The sequence below is a fragment of the Styela clava genome, chromosome 1 (genome assembly GCF_964204865.1).
Source record: "Styela clava chromosome 1, kaStyClav1.hap1.2, whole genome shotgun sequence".
Lineage (NCBI taxonomy): Eukaryota > Metazoa > Chordata > Ascidiacea > Stolidobranchia > Styelidae > Styela > Styela clava.
Window position 1 is genome coordinate 20,690,662 of NC_135250.1, and position 16,984 is coordinate 20,707,645.

The 16,984-nt window shown below is 35.2% G+C and overlaps 4 protein-coding genes across 4 annotated transcripts; 2 read left to right on the forward strand and 2 right to left on the reverse strand.

Annotated features, from left to right (window-relative positions):
* Positions 1-431: 431 nt before the first annotated feature.
* On the forward strand, positions 432-3,551 carry LOC120346711 (egl nine homolog 1-like). The gene is made up of 4 exons (XM_039416519.2): positions 432-1,358; positions 1,680-1,799; positions 2,154-2,290; positions 3,020-3,551. Exons 1-4 carry the CDS (start codon positions 456-458, stop codon positions 3,099-3,101), a joined length of 1,242 nt encoding a protein of 413 aa, XP_039272453.2. The 5' UTR covers positions 432-455; the 3' UTR covers positions 3,102-3,551.
* A 622-nt stretch (positions 3,552-4,173) lies between these two features.
* LOC120346728 (uncharacterized) lies at positions 4,174-6,250 on the reverse strand. The gene is made up of 3 exons (XM_039416542.2): positions 6,117-6,250; positions 5,433-5,582; positions 4,174-4,885 (listed from the first exon to the last, which is right to left on the reverse strand). Exons 1-3 carry the CDS (start codon positions 6,175-6,177, stop codon positions 4,674-4,676), a joined length of 423 nt encoding a protein of 140 aa, XP_039272476.2. The 5' UTR covers positions 6,178-6,250; the 3' UTR covers positions 4,174-4,673.
* On the forward strand, positions 5,637-10,110 carry LOC120346719 (retinol dehydrogenase 10-like). The gene is made up of 6 exons (XM_039416530.2): positions 5,637-6,783; positions 6,930-7,072; positions 7,388-7,537; positions 8,066-8,224; positions 8,758-8,914; positions 9,542-10,110. Exons 1-6 carry the CDS (start codon positions 6,713-6,715, stop codon positions 9,795-9,797), a joined length of 936 nt encoding a protein of 311 aa, XP_039272464.2. The 5' UTR covers positions 5,637-6,712; the 3' UTR covers positions 9,798-10,110.
* A 1,677-nt stretch (positions 10,111-11,787) lies between these two features.
* On the reverse strand, positions 11,788-15,484 carry LOC120344069 (retinol dehydrogenase 10-like). The gene is made up of 6 exons (XM_039413155.2): positions 14,220-15,484; positions 13,742-13,884; positions 13,358-13,507; positions 13,116-13,274; positions 12,487-12,643; positions 11,788-12,358 (listed from the first exon to the last, which is right to left on the reverse strand). The coding sequence occupies exons 1-6, from the start codon at positions 14,288-14,290 to the stop codon at positions 12,103-12,105; spliced, it is 936 nt and encodes a 311-aa protein (XP_039269089.1). The 5' UTR covers positions 14,291-15,484; the 3' UTR covers positions 11,788-12,102.
* Positions 15,485-16,984: the final 1,500 nt, after the last annotated feature.

Sequence of the window (16,984 nt, forward strand, 5' to 3'; positions counted from 1 at the left end):
GAACAGAGTACAGTAGTCGGTTTTGTATGTAGGCTATCTGAATACGGTACTAATTCGAAACACAAAAATAAAAATCATCCTGTAGTGAAGAGAGGTACATAAGATGACAAAAGATTTGAATAGATTTCATCCAATATATAGACAGGTTCACTTACAACGAAAATTCGAATTTTGCTCTAAAGTTTATGGTTGGCAGATTTTGTACTTGGTTTACTGATTTTTGTACCCCATTAACAAACTGAAGATATGTTTTAATTCATATAATTGGTCAGATGATGTAACATGGACTTGGGGACGTCCATAGAAAAATAAATATCCTGGCAGAATGTTACACGGTAAACAGAGGTGCATAAAATATTAAATTTTTATAGTAGAATGTTAGGTATAAGATTAGACTAAATTTAATGATTTTATCATGTATTTTGTCATAGAATCCTGCAAATTAAATTGTGATAATGAACATAAATCAAACACATCGTCCTATTCCGGTTATGTCTGTTCCAACGACAAACTTATCGTTTTATGAAGGATATTCGACCACAAGAGAAAACTTACTCAAGCATTTTAATGCAGGCTTGACACTTGCAAGTTTATCCAGACACCCATTTTCTCTATCACAAAACAAAGTGTCGGGACCTTTCGGGGAACCCCATTTATCAAACCTCCAACCTCAGAGCGGAACACCAGTTTCTGTAAGCTCTTCGACATTGCTATCTAGTCGTTTTAATGGAATTTCACCATTTTCCTCATTAGCATGGTCAAATGGAGTAAGCAACATCAGGAAACGACCATATCCATCAACTGGAGTTTCAGCATTTCCAAGTGACGGCAGTTCGCCTAAAAAGCGGCCAACTATAAGAGCAGGTCTATGTGCTACCGGTACAAAAAGATCACGAAGAGGTATTTTCAAGAAAGCATGGTGCCCAATCATTCTAGGAAAGCAAATATCTACAGCAAAAAATTTGAACGTTCTTTCTCGGGAGGGATGTCGAAATTTTAGAAGACTAACAGTTTCTAAAACAGAATTTCCGGACCAAAGCATATTACGTCTACAGTGTCTAATTAGGAAGTCACTGAAAAGGCACGGAATCTGTGTACTGAACCGTTTCAACGGTTTAAACTTTGGTTCAAGTATCGAAAATGAAGTAAAAGAACTTCATAATAGTCGATTTTGTCATCGAGGCCAGTCTATGGGTGGGCAGGACACCAGTAAGCAAGTTCGTCAGGACTTAGTAACATGGATTGACGGATCAGAACCTGCTTATCCACAACTGAGCTCACTTTGCGCAAAATTAGATCAAATCGTAGGAACTGGAGAAGGGATTACTCAAGAATACGATATTTGCGGAGGCACTAAGGTGGGTAGTTATTTATGATTATGTGATCATATCGGGGGATGAGTAAATTAACAAAAAGTGAATCTCTAAGTGTAAATAGGAGTGATTGAAGTGATATCTAATAAGTTTTCGGCCAAGTCGTCGAATTGCGAGAATTTCTCTGCTTTCATGCCATGAATTCTGAATGTACTCAATATGGGTATAAATATCGTATGTTGCACAATATGTGGCTTACTATTTTGGCGATATTTATATTACTGTTGTACAAAACACGATGTCAGCACAATTTTATCCCACAATGGATTATTCAGTGCAGGGTTGAACGTCAATCTTTTGTTGCAGGCGATGATAGCTCGTTATGCGGGAAATGGAGCGGGATACCAATTGCATGTTGACAATCCCTCGAAAGATGGTAGATGTTTAACATGTATATATTACCTGAACAAAAATTGGAACACCGAGGTAAGAATCTATATTTCGATGAATTTACGGAACTGACTTTAACTACAGTACCGAAAAAATAATATAATATAATCTTAAACGAATGTGATGTGATCCATTTTGTCACGCGTCTTTTAGTCTGGGAGTAATGTGTACTCCACCGAACCATTCTCCAAATTGGAGACTCATTTTCTATAACAAGTCTACAATGGAGCCCGTTTCGTAGAATCTTGGATAAACGCACGTAGCTTAACATGCGGTCAGACACTGCTACGTGACATATGGCGGTCGTGTTCAATGAATATGCTGCTTTTTGAACTTTCCCCTCACAATTTGCATTTCTCTCGCATTAAATTATTATATTGTTCAACACAGACGATGGGAGGAAGCTTGAGATTATATTCAAGGACAAGCCGCAAAATTGCCAATATTGAACCGTTTTTCGACCGAATTGTGTTTTTTTATTCCGACGAACGGAACCCTCATGAAGTATTGCCAGCATTTGAAGATAGGTTGGTATTATTGTGTTTATCACTTTAGATTGAGAAAATTTGAGGCGCTGGCATGAAAGACGGGAAGTATAATAATATAGAAATCACTTAAAGATATAAACATTTTACATACCGTAAATAAAATTTGACTTAATTTTCCTGTAAACCTGCCCAATAATATTTGGAGTATGATTCCAAATGAATATATTATATATATATATACTTAGCCCAGCATGATATTTAAATCGACTATCCTCCGGGTTGGGTTCTGTCGATGACTCATATTAGACAAAAAACATTTTTAACCCGTCACTGAGTCAGCGTTACCAAGTAAACAATTATTTTAGGAAAAGTGTTTTGGAACCACGGCGTGAGCTGTTTCTAGATATCCATATTTTAAAGTTTCTATCAAAACCATGTCAAGAGGATTTGTAATCCTATTGCGCATAGCGATGTATTATAACTGGCAATATTTCGTTTACGATTATGATAGTGTTTAAATATTCATGAGTTTGGCGATGACAAAAAAGTAAGCATCGGTGGCTCTTTCTTACTCATCGGACAAAAAAACAAATTGAGTAATTTCAGAAATTGAGATAAAATTTTGTTTGAGGCAAACTATTTGTCACTCATAACAGAATACCACCAATAGCGTATTCACAGTTTTTTCTTCTTCTTATTCATAATCATGTATAAACAACTAAATATCCCGAGAGCGGCAAAGTGATATTCCAACTGTATTTTTTTCAGATATGCGGTTACATTATGGTATTTCGATCGAAAAGAGCGGGCAAAAGCAATTAAGCGGATGGTTGAGCAAGCCGGAATCTAAACCTGAGAATGACAAAATGTGTTAAATGTTTTATATGTATTTTGCGATAACTATTTTTCGCATGATTGCCATAGAAAAGCATTTTCGACTATTGACGATTCAATGATATATATTATATATATTGTCTCTTTCTTGTGACCAGTGTTATTTTTTTATTAGTCAAAACTTTTTTGTTATATTTATTGTATGTTTATTAAATTGTATACATATTAGTCATTTATGTCATATTTGTCGGTTTTCTTACTGCTGAAGCTTAGTAATGGGATTTCAATTTATGCCCGGGGATTGGGAAAATTGAAAGGCAAACGATATTTGAGTGTGTGATGTAATATATGTACCTATATTTTCCATAATCACTGCCAGTATAATTTTACTTATTCTGTGATAGTAGATATTATTCCATTCGTCATTCCAATTTAATTGCAATATATAGTTGCCCAACCTACAGTTCTTTCTAAGAGTTTTTACTCTGGTCGTTTTTGTATTGGGGGCGTCAGCAGCCATATGCCAGGGGGAGCTCTATAAAAAAGAGAACTGGGCACAGGATAAAGGAAGAACCGTACATTCTAATTCTCGTTTGTACTCGAATGCTGTTTATTGCGATGTTGAATGATTTTGTCGGCTGGTCACCGTGCTCCTCCGGTATTCTGAAGTTTATATATATAACTAGATGTCTGACCATTTTTAATTTTCTATTATCCCCTCCATTGCCATATTTAATAACCCCAATTGATTGATTGAAGAATGAAGTTCCAATAACAAAACTAGATAAATAATTGTTAGAGTTAGCTAGAGTTATATTGTATTGTGTATCACACATTCGGGGTCATCAGTATTATTCATTTCGATTAGCATTGGAGTAATAAATTCCGATACACCGCTAGTTGGCGCTGTAGCATCGCGGAAATGTTTGGTTTCGGTATTAAATAGGGAGAAAGAATTTCGGTATTTATTGTGATCGTCTGAGGTTTGCGCTGACTTGATTAGCGAACATTCAAATGCCAGGTAACTGCAATGCGCATATATCTGTCAATTCTATATAACCTCAAAGTTAGGGGCATTAAAAAATATATATGAGGCCGCACCGTGAAATATATTTTCAAAATAAGCGTCAAAAATTTTGCAACAGTAAAGTATAGGAAAAATATTTCTGGGGCACAGGGTCGGAAAAACATCCATTCGATAGAACCGGTAAAATTGCACCCGGCTGATCTGGTGAATATATATTCCATCCACGACACAAGGAAAGTTATAACACATACACAAATTCGAACCGTTTTGCACATCGAAAATTTGTCAAGACGTTAACATGTAATTTTGTCATTTTCTAAAATTTATTTATTGATACGTAAATGGAGCTTAATTGAGCATACAGCCATAATCAAATAAATTCACAAATCTTTACCGTGTTGCGGTTGAGAACCAATCACTTGGAAATCGTCGACACTAAATTGCCGCTTTTATATATATCATATATAGGCTGAAACATATGCTTTTTTATCATTACAATAAAGACCTAGTTACAAATAAATTAGATATTAAAATATGCAGGAGATGAAGTCTTCACGCAAGCTATGCTAACAGTGCATAGAACGTAATAAAACTTAATATTTGTCCTAATAAAATCGATGATTTCGATCGAGCGCCATTTCCACGACTTTTCTCGCATTTGCTGCAACAAAATAAAACTTCAGTTTTTTGATTCGTTAATAGTTGGTTACACACCGATATCGTTTCATTACAATGCTTCAGATATGTTTCGCCTTCTCCAGCGTGAACGGTTACTGAAATGAAATATGAGTATTAATTCGGTGATTAGGATTATCTTTATTTAAAGCATAGACATGGCATTTTTCAAGAACTATTTAGCCAATATCCTCTCAGTATGCTGTGAATTAGGACATAAAAGGAAAATTCTAGACTGTAAGCAGCCATGCATGACAGTTTGTGGAAATGAAAACCTGCTGCGTTTGGCCACATTGAAGAGATTCGCTCAAACCTAATCTGAAAAAGTATGTCAATACACCATTCGATCCCTTAAACTCGAATCTGGGATAGCGATTTTATTAGCTTATCAGAATAAGTACCGCTTTACTAAGCTGTTATCTCGAAAATATTCTTTTGAAAATCATTTCGAATTCGTGCTTGTTCCGCCAAGCGGTTCCCGACGAATCGTGACAAAATCGTAGGGCATTGCAGAAAACTGTGCCGACAGTCTACTCGGACTAGCTTTGCAGTATCTTCAAATTTCAAGCATTAGTTTAGCTTTACAGCTGAATCTTTGTAGAGCTGAATAAAGGAAATGTTAATTCAAAACTTCAAATTACTTACTTGTGCTAATAGTGTTGCACGTTTGGGGTTCCGGGTTTTCACAAATTTTTCGATGTCGTTGAATCTCGTATTTAGCGCAATGACCTAAGTCGTCTAGTTTGCAGTAGTAGCATGTTTCGTAGCAGTTGACTTCGCTGACTGTAAGAATAGCTGCAAGTGAAAATAATCATGCATACATCCTGAATTAATCAATAAATTTAATCAGCGATTTAAAAATGATGTCTGACATATGTTGCCTTCACAAGTATGAGCTGATACCTAACCGCGACTTGTATATCGCTACTTGTTTGAAAATTTTTACTTGATGAACTTAAATGGACGCCGTTTACAGTAATTTGTAGTTTATTTAAGCCCAGATAGATGTTAATAATTAGACTAGGGGGATAGTTGCGTGGCTGAGTCAAAATTCTAACAGATGACACTTTCTAACTTTTATATGTTGCATTTTACTATAACTAGAGAATCTAACTATGTACGATAAAATATTTGCGTTCGCGTTCTTGTTAGTCATTCGATAAGCCTAATAATGACAGCTCACATATAACAAATTGGTTGAGTTATGACAAAATAACATTATGAGGGATTTTCTAGTCTACTGGTCCTTCATATTTACGGAGCCGCTTATAGGAAGCTTTTATAATAGGGAAGGTTAAGTTATAAATTGGCTGAAGAAAATGTACTTACCTATCAACGCTCCTAATTTTATCCACGAAAGCTGCTTTCTGTAAATACAGTTCATCAACATCGCCACAGAACGCTACAATACAATTAACTCGTTCGTCGTCGTAACGCAATAGCTTTGACTAAAAATTGAGCCCCGGGCGATTCTGCAAGAATCGTAAATTTAGAATTGATTCTCCGTAGTCCATTATGCTCTGAAATAAAAATTCGTCAAAACTATATTACACTACCGTACGGTATCACCAAATAAAAGCTTTTTTTAAACTAGCGTTCGTTAGAAAGAATAAACTGGTCATATGATTGAGCAAATTGTGGCTTATGGCTTGGTGAGCATAGCTGATACACATTGCTTTATCATAATTGAAATATCTATCAAGGTGGTTCCGCCATTGCGATTAATTTTTCTCGATTTTCCTCCGCTGTTCGCTGCCAGTCATGCGTGATCTAACATGAAATCATTAACCATCACGGGCTTCTGCATTTTTGATTTTCAATATCGCACTGAGTCATGCTCAAGATGCGTTAGTCCATAATACGCACGGCGTGTGCAAGCGTAGCAGTTTAAATATTTCTGTAGATGAGAGATTAGATTTAGCAGAATGAATTTTTTTATTGAATGCATACTTCTGACTTTTAATTTGACTTCTATATTTATGATGAGTCTATTAAGGTAAGTTTCATTTTTATTATTTATATATTTTAACCTGAAATAAAAATTGAGCATCCTTTTTAAAAATATGTTTTACTAAACTCAATCAAATTCTGAAAAGGGAATGTTGGGTTAACTTCATGCTGATACAACATATTATCTTGCAGGTGGATTATACCTACAAAGCACAAGTCAGTTAAAGATGAGGTTTGTCTAGTAACTGGTGCTGGTAGTGGCATTGGGAGATTATTAGCATTCGAATTTGCCAAACGCGGAGCCGTTCTTATATTATGGGATATTGACAACATAGGTATGTTTTTACCTGTATGATAATGTTGTTACACAATCGAACAATTGTATCACTGATTTTCACCACAATCTAGATTCTAGATAGCATGCGAGCTATCTTGAAATAGCGGCTACAAATGAAGATCTTTTTTTGCCTGTATTTCCTGCAGAAAACTAAGAAAACGTCGCACTGACTCAATGCACTGTCATTCTTGAAGATCCCTAAAGTGGTAATTGCGAGTCATATATTGTATACTTGCATATTACTTTTTATTGTTAGTGTTCGCACTGTAAATAGTGCTCACACTGACTGTACCATGTATCAATACTTTATTAGGAAATCGGGAAACTGCGGATATGATTGAAAAAATTGGTGGGAAAGTTTTTTTCGAAAACTGTGATGTTTCTGACCGAGAAGAAATCTACAAAATGGCACAGAAAGCGAGAATGGAAGCTGGGGATGTTACGATTCTGGTGAATAACGCTGGTGAGTGTGTGATCAGATCGATCAACATTTACTGGGTACAATGAAATGTAACGATACCTATTATATAATAGAACCTCACTAGAGATCGCCTCTTTAAGATTCGTTCTAAAAGAGGCGGATTTAAGGCACAAACGGTCCTATGTATATGATGACTCGAACAGTTCCATACTTTTTATAGTTACGTATTGAAAATATTATAGTTACATATTGAAAATATATTAATAATGCGCGTGCTGATTCGTTATGATCGTCTTACTCCACTGGAGCAGCGTTAATTCCCAGTCAATATTGATTAGTAATTGATAAATTTTGGTTGAGATCATACACTTTGTGCTGATTAGACATTTTTATTTTCCAATGCAATATTGACTTAATGTAACGCTATCGAAATACACTGAAAAATTGAGATATATTGAAGCTGTGTAACCTATACGCTAGCGGGATTTTTTTTAATCTTTGAGTGAGTTTAAACTCGTGGCAAAATGTGAGAATGCATTTTATAAATAGATATTTCTGTTTAAATTTCAGGGATAGTTTACGGGAAAGATTTTATGGAAATAACGGACGAAGAAATAGAAAAGACGATAAAAGTCAACTCCTTGGCTCATTTTTGGACTGTGCGTGCTTTTCTCCCACGTATGCTCGAAAATAACCACGGGCACATTGTTACCGTTGCAAGCGTTTTAGGTAAGTAAATTAACACAATGTGCGTGATCTGTGAGTGTTTTGAGTCATAGGAAACTGGCAACATTATACGAGAAAATGTATGTTCACTACAAGCTTATCGAACACATTTGGCCTTCTTATTGTGAACGATTGCAGTCTCTTGTGAATAATGACAGAAACATTTTAATAATATAGAGGGTGTAGCGATTAACTGAGTAGTTTATATATGGCCACGATAATACCATTTTTTTCGGAGCAAAATAGGGGGTTATTATTGGGTATTGGATACAACACTAATGAATTTTGCGGCAATTTTCATAACCACGTCAGATCGTGATTTTTACATTGAATTCTGTAAACATGTTTAGAAAAATATGGAATTATCAACATTGTAGAAATCAATTGAACCCAATCAAACATTGTTTTATCAGAACATTAAAACAAAACGTGCATTATAGTTTCAAGTACAAGAATCCCGATGGGAAAAGGGGTAGGTAAACAATCATCGGTTCTAGTTGTCCGAATTAACTATTCGTTTCAATTTTGATTTTCAGGGCTGATTCCTCTTCCAGGAATGACAGAATATATTGCAAGCAAATTTGCATCTGTTGGTTTTAATCACGGATTGGAACTAGAATTGAGAAAATATCAAAAAGATGGCGTAAAAACTACTCTCGCTTGTCCTCACCATACCAATACGGGAATGTTTAGGTATATCTTTTGTGTAATTTCTTTTTGATACACTTTATTGTATTTCCGATGCGCGAAGAAGAAAACTATTTACAATGATATAAATAGTGCTGAACATATTTAATTCTTTCGATTAAACTTCCCTAGTGTGTGCGATATTATTCAATCCAGATAGATTTATTAACTCATAGGATAATATTAATTGATGCTTTCCATATTAATAGCAATAATAAATCATATCCATCAATCTATTCTAAATTGATAACCTCCCAAAATATATATCAAAGAATCGATTTGAATTATTCGTTTTATTTTTTTTATTATGTAATGTGGTTCCGTCGAGTTTACACCCGGTTGTTTTGCTGCTCGATTTGAGAAAACTGCAATAATTAAATATTAAAATCTACATTCTTGATTTTATTACTAAAAATCAGAGGTTTGCAACTGGTAAAATGACTTCTTGGGTATATAAATGACCTGGAGCGGGACTCAATTCTGCAAGCAATAAAGTACATGGTGACTAAATGTGACAGTTATTAGTTTACAACTATAATTTTGCCACATTGTCGTATCATGTAGGCCTACTCATTTCTCCAAGTTTATTTCCCGTTTTACCACTGACATGAACGTTATTTAATATTTGTTCAGCGGAATAACATACAGATTTCCTAGTCTTCTGAAACCCTTGGAGCCTTTTGAGTGCGTGGAGTCCATAATGCACGCTATATTAACGAATCGGAGCATGGTGGTAATACCACGATCAATGTACTTCTCATATAATATGTCAACTTGGATGCCGCATGCAGCTACCTTGGCCATATCAAAATTTACAGGAATTCTTAAAAGTATGGAATCCTTCATTCCAACACGTGACTATCAAAAAAAAGCAGCAAAAATTGAATAATTGATATAGAAACGTTTGACATTTTGTTTTGTAATTATTTAACTTGATTACTTTGAAATAAAACAAAATAGAGTTTGCTCTATTAGACAAGTTGAAAGAGTTGTTGTTCTACGTTCAGTTTGTTTGATAGTTATATAGTTCAATATGTAGATTTAGAAATAGTGATATAATATGCATTTGCATCTTTACATGTCTTGTGTCAATTATATAATAAATATATATTGTATATACAAATATTATTACTTTCACAGATTACATTTCTCTATTTCATGTAAAATCCAGTTGTATTAAAGAAGTATATTTGCACAACGTACAGTTTTTGTTTTAACTTGTGTGGCTAGGCTTGGCTAGCCTATAGGCATGGCTTTAACCATATTGATGATACACCCGTTATGATAACACAAATCGAGTATAAGAACTCAAGTGTTATACATCAATATACGGTATTCATGTAGTGTGTGAACCAAGACTGCGGACACCGGAACGTAGTATGTGTACCATATTAGGGTTAGGCCATAATTTCCGTTACAGATACTACGGAAGCCACTTGGTTAATCCCCGGACTCGTAATAGAAATGAATGAGGAAAATTAGGATAAAATTATGTCTTAACCCTAACCTGGTACACACCTTTGAGATGGTACACATACTACGTTCCAGTGTCATCTTGATGCACATACTACGGGAGCGCCCAATATACAAGTCGTTTTAAATGCCGTATAGTTTATTATATCACATGATATCCAGTGTTACTGTTTTCTATATTGCTCAATTAATATATAGGTGACAACTTAGTTGCGAATATATTATACTTCAACAAGAGCTATTATTAAAAGCTTAGCTAGACTGTAAGAGCCTATTGTAATACGTGCAACCGCCAATATTATTTGCAAAGACAGTCATCTATGAACCTACAAACGATTATTCATCCTCAGCATCACGAATCAAAGTCGAGGTAGTTTTTGTTGTTAAAACCTTTTTCATACTATTGAATTTATCAGGTTATTGGACACCAAGTAGACCTATGAATTGTTTCGATATATGTTGTTGGTCTCTTCTTACTATTTTTTTCTTGTGGAAAAAATCGCTACTCTTTCTGACTACCCGACCGATTGCTTAGAAATTTTCAGTGGGTAAAGATTGTTGTTGTCGCTAGAAGGCCACTACTTTAATTTGTTCATAAATTCCTTATTAATCCTACGAGATTTGATATTCCACACAAAATTTCGCTGTTTAATTTTATTTATGGAAACACGGATTTTATTCCGCCAAGCGTGACGGTTGTCTTCCGTTTAGATTCTGCGAACGCTACACGAAAGTCAGAAGTTATTCAATGCCGGTAACGCACTGTAGAATGGATACGGTAAGTTGTCGTAAAAGGCAAAGTAGCCTACTGTAAAAGATTTGATACTACAGTTGTGAGTGGAATCATTTCGTATTTCAGACGCATGGATCATCATCGTCACAGGACCTGGTACAGCTAAGACGAGACGTACCAGTTAGATCAGATATGGGCAAAGTACGGGCTTCTTTACCTTGAGATTTCACCGTTCCGAAAAAGTTTCTAATCCCCGAAGTACGTCCAGTCCCGGTTAATTCGAGTCTCTAGTCAAGTCCGAGTCCAAAAAAACTTTAATGTTTAAATCCCAATTTGAATTGAGTTACTGTATTCTCGAGTGTCAAGCCAATTCAAGTTCATGCTCATTCAAAACAGCATTGAAATGGACAAATATGAGTCTTATTGACCCAAAAAACTTCACAAACTAACTTTTATTTTAAAACGAACTATATTCCTTATTCCCGTATTGACAATAATTATCTCTGAAGCAATACGGACTATTTTAAGCTATTGCTGCCACAAGCTAGTCAATTTTCAAGTCTCTTAGGCTGACTTATCGAGTCATTTCGTTTATAAGACTCGAGTCAAATTTGATAGTCGGCCCAACATTGACTTATCTGTCCCTCACAACCCCGATTATACGATGCCAAGATTCAGTATTGTCATTTAGATCTTTTTTATTAAAATTACAGTGGATATACGATATTTATATAATTAAAAATACTATTCATGGAGAGGTATTGCTAAAATAAAGGACAAATTCGTATAATCAAGGCAAATCTGTAATCTTACTGTGGTGCATTGACACGCCTAATCATTTGCTTGGCCAATCATCAATGTAGGTCTACAAGAGTCGTACATTCCTCAAAAAATGGTAGTTCTAAGTTGAGATAGAAGTTATGCTGTAGTTTATAATTAAGTAACAGACAGCCTTAACAAACTTTTACATATTTTTTTCTTCTGAAATCTATGATTCTGTTGATATACTTTTTTGATATCCTCTTGCCGGTACAAAACCAGTCATGCTGTCAAACGATCCCAAGAAGTCATGTAGTAGCAGGCCTACTTTATGTGGCATCCATGTTTGTATGTTATAAGAGATGTACATGGAACGGGGTATGCATACCATTACACGATCTGTTAATACTGCATGCATAATGCTTTCTACGCACTGCTCAGGAGTCAATGACGGCAATAAGTTTGAAAACCTTGTTTTCACTCCGCTAAAAAAATAAAAATTACGATTAAATCCAGTTGATTGGACAATTTGTACTTACTAACGACTTATACTGGTTGTGCCGAATGACCATGTTCTGTGGTGTTGATAACGATAATCAAAGTTAGGTCTTACGTAAACATTCCAGTCATTATATGATAGGGACAGACTACAGTTGTCCTAATTCCGTCTTTTTTATACTTCCGTAAGTCAAGCTCTAGTCCGTTGTTGAAACCTACTGCAGCGAATTTGCTTGCTACGTATCCAGGCATACCAGGAGCTGCGAATAATCCTAAGAAATGCACATTCGAAAACATATTTAAATATAAGACATGTACTTGTTGGTAAATGCATTAAAATAGTTATTCTAGTTGTGAGGGCATTCTTGGGAATAAAATAAAAAAATGACTATTATCACACGTATGTGATAAAAGCAGGAATCACATTTTTCTCATGTGGTATGACGGATTTTTTAACATATTAATGTCACATTGACAGTAAGGCGACTGGAAATTAATATAACGTGAATAGATAATACACATTTTAATATTAAAAGATATTAGTGAGAAAACAAAATCGATACTGACTCATTCAAATTAACGTTGCTTCATTGACCAAAAAGCTTTTGTTGGCAATTACGGAAGCACGAAATAAAATTGTAGAAATCAAAATAGATTCGATTGTAGCTTTTTATTCAATTTTTGTTCTGTTATTGCTCGATTGTTTGAGGTTTTGAAAATACGAAATTCAACAATTTATATTACCCATGACACTTGCTATGGTGACTATATGGCCGTAATTCTTTTCCATCATACTCGGTAAAAAGGCACGAACTGTCCAAAAATGCGCTAGTGAGTTGACTTGCATTGTCTTTTCGAGTTGCTCGTCAGTGATTTCCATAAAATCTTTGCCGTAAACGATTCCTGAATATCATTTTCATCAATAATAATGTTCAAACAAATATACAAACAAATATTGTATCAATATCATCTAAAATGAATGTTACCAGCATTATTAACCAGGATAGTGACATCACCAGCAACCCCTTTAGCTTTTTGGGCCATTTTGTAAACTTCTTCTCGGTTGGAAACATCGCATTTTTCCGCAAAAGCTTTTCCACCAGATTGTCTTATCATTTCTGCAGTTTCTTCGTTACCTGGTACAAATAAATGAATTGCACGGCATTAGAAAGTTTAATATATTGCTAAAAATTTACGACGGTTTATTCAGGGTTTTGAACTGATTTGAAGCATTTGTAAACTTTATGAGAAATATTCCAAAACGATTTAATTTATTTGTAGGTTGGAGAGGGGATATGAGGAAAGTCATGTAGAGTTAGACTGTACCAGCGGGTTGGCTTAATCACCACAAGAAGAAAAATTCATGCTACCTTTGACATTTACATCCCACAATACTAAAACGGCTCCCCTCTTGGCGAATTCCAACGCCATCAACCGACCGATACCACTCCCTCCACCAGTTATCAAACAAACCTCATTTTCCACTGATTTGTACGTCGTTGGCAAAAACCACCTGAAAAGCAACATGAAATGTTTCTGGGAGTACTTTGTCCCAGTGCGAAATAGTATTAAGTACCATAATATAATAATAATCGTTGTAACTTTGGCATTTCTAATTGAACTTCACACTGCCTCAGATATAATTTATCAATATTAATGTCATTCGCTGGGTTATGAAACGAAATACAGGTATGATATAGTAAATCATAGTTGGCGTTTCTAAAATCATATATCGCAAAGCCTCAGTTTTGTGTCTTACATGTCGCATAGGACAGACAGAATGAACTAAATGTCTTCTTCCCCTTGGCGTAACTGAATACCAACATAAGATCAACAAACAATACGTACTTGACAAGAGACATCAGCATTTCATAGATGACGTGTAGAATGAGTAACACCGTTTCCACTACAATATGCATGACTGTTGTGAATGAGTGTATGTAGTCTACAACTCTATTAACAACTCCAGAAGGAATGAGACTTTAATTTCTGGTCTTGTGTCACGAATAAAATAAACCAAAGTTAGAATCATATTAATTTACTTAGTATTATTGAAAATTAATTCCCACGAATGAATCATTCGAGCGTGACTATCCATAATGATTATGTGCGAACTGAATATCACTGATGCTGTCATTCCGCTTCGTTGGGTTATAACTGCGTGCTGCACAAAAAGCTTTAGATAAGATCTGTACGACAGTTGATCGACGCGTTTTTACCTAGAGCAGATCAGAGTGTTATCGGAAAATTCATACACGGTTTGCAATATGTTCGAGAAAAAGAAGAAATATTTCCGACTAGCTATTACTGGAAAGTTCCCGCTATGGTAAATCGAGATGACTACCTAATATCCTTAAGCAATACAATGTACTCGAAAGACATCAATATCACAATGCCGGGTTTGTTTACCGAAAATAGGCGATGTGTTTTGTCAACTTGTTGAAGCGTGGCACAGGCCTTTCAACACGGCTTTTGTTACACTCGTATTTTGACCGTTCACTTTCAACGTAAATTTTACCAGCCGTTAAGTACTGAACTGTGACACACGGTTAACTGATATCGGAAATACTTAGTTAGATGCTCAGTAGAGCTCTAGCATTTAGAAATCGTGGCAATATTCTAACTGGTCTCTAAAATGGCCACCGCTCGATTGCTTGCCTTCAACTTCGCAATCTTCTCGTCACTGTAATTTTGCAGGCGTAATCAGGTTAATAATAAAATAATACCAGTACCTGTTCTAGTCAGACGCCTAAACCTTCGCAAACAAGCTTTTACGTCGCATACGTTACCACTTCTGTAAATATTTAACTAATTCATGAAGAGAAGAATGGTAATCGTTCACTCTTGTGATTAAAATATTTCCCATATAGTCCCAGCGACTGGCAGCGAGCCATACGCGAGCTAATGCGATTAGATTGTAGATCTACACGTATATATCGGCTATAAGACAACGACATAAGTGAAAATATTGTGCATCACACGTTTCCGTTTACATAAAATATTACACAGTAGCGGTGGTTACCCGACTGGGTAAGTCCTTTCTGGAATTCATCAAAGCAAGTGTCATATTGAACACACCTAATTACTGACATCCGTAGTCCAGTAACAAAAAAAAATCTGTTAGCCATGCCGCCCTGTAGATTACACAGCTGTTCCATAATATTTTTCCATTTCAACTGATTTTATTTCATTAGAAATTACTTGTTATGTGAGATGTGAACTCACTCGAACTGAACATGGAGAGCGGCATGTCCGTTGAACGATTTCGCATTGCCCTTCCGTCACGACCTGTTATGTTCGACAAATTAGATTATGTGTATTTGAATAAATATAAGGTCAGATAGGTTTAGCTTGCATTGCTAGCGCTTGCTCGCTATGTTGCTGGCGATAAAGACCCAACTGTCATGTCATACCACAATTCTCATAAGAATAAAATGACTCTTCAAAAAGGTATTGGTTTTAGCTGGACGTTGAAAATTTGTCGACTTTATGCATTTCATTCACTCATCTCATGTGCATGTTAAAATGTAATACATATTGAGGAAACTATCATTTCCCGTTTGACCATATTGAACGGTCCTACATACCGTCTAACACAGTTTTTTTAAAACTTATTAGCTTTCCCAATACACCAAAAATGACTGTTTGTCTGGGAGAGTGCTGAAATGATGTCCACTTCCCAATAAAATAACCAATAAAACCACCCTTTGACATCCACGCTTTCCTCAACAATTTTATTGTTGTTTCATTTCGATTCTTCATGGAATGATTGTGTTATATTTGTACTGTTTTAGATTTATACATCTATTCAGGGTTTATATACATAGACCCGAAAAGGCGTGAAAACTATTATAGCTATCAACAACCGTTAAAACACTTTCAAAATGTGTTGTATATTCGTTTTGTTTATCTGCGTATCTGCCCTACATTTAAGGACAAAATTTCTCAGATGTTTTATATAGAATACAGATACATGCCATTAAATTATGTTTTTTTTCTGGCAATCCATCCCTATATACTATACATTTCCACATAAGCGTTTTCAGCATTTGGATCCTCGTGGGGTAAGGTAAGGTGACATAAAAAGCGAAAAAAACTTTTATAAATATTAATAGCCATAAGAACAACTTCAAAACGTAAGTTATATTCGTTTATCCGCAAATATGCCCCATATAATGACAACAGAATCTCCTGGGGATAAAGATATATTCAAGGATATTTTAATTGATTTATGTTAGTAAATTATTATTATTAAAATACTTTTCAGCTAAATTATAATGAAGATACTAAACGTTGTTACGACCAGGTACCATCAGTTTATTGTTGATGATAATTGTTTTTTTTTTGACACAAGGCAAGTATTGCATCAATATTAAGACTGGTATCTTGCTGCGTTTTTTGTTTATAGCCGAAAATATCATGTTCATATTAGATGTATAAATTGTTAGCTGCTCAATTGAAAATGCTCTGCCCTACGTTGATGCCACTGGAAAAGGAGTAAATTTTTATGCATTTAATTAAAAAATGAAATAGAATGTCTGCATATATTGCATTATCTGCGAGGACGAAACTAGGACAGTCGTTTTATAATAAAAAAATTGTTGTCAATGAAA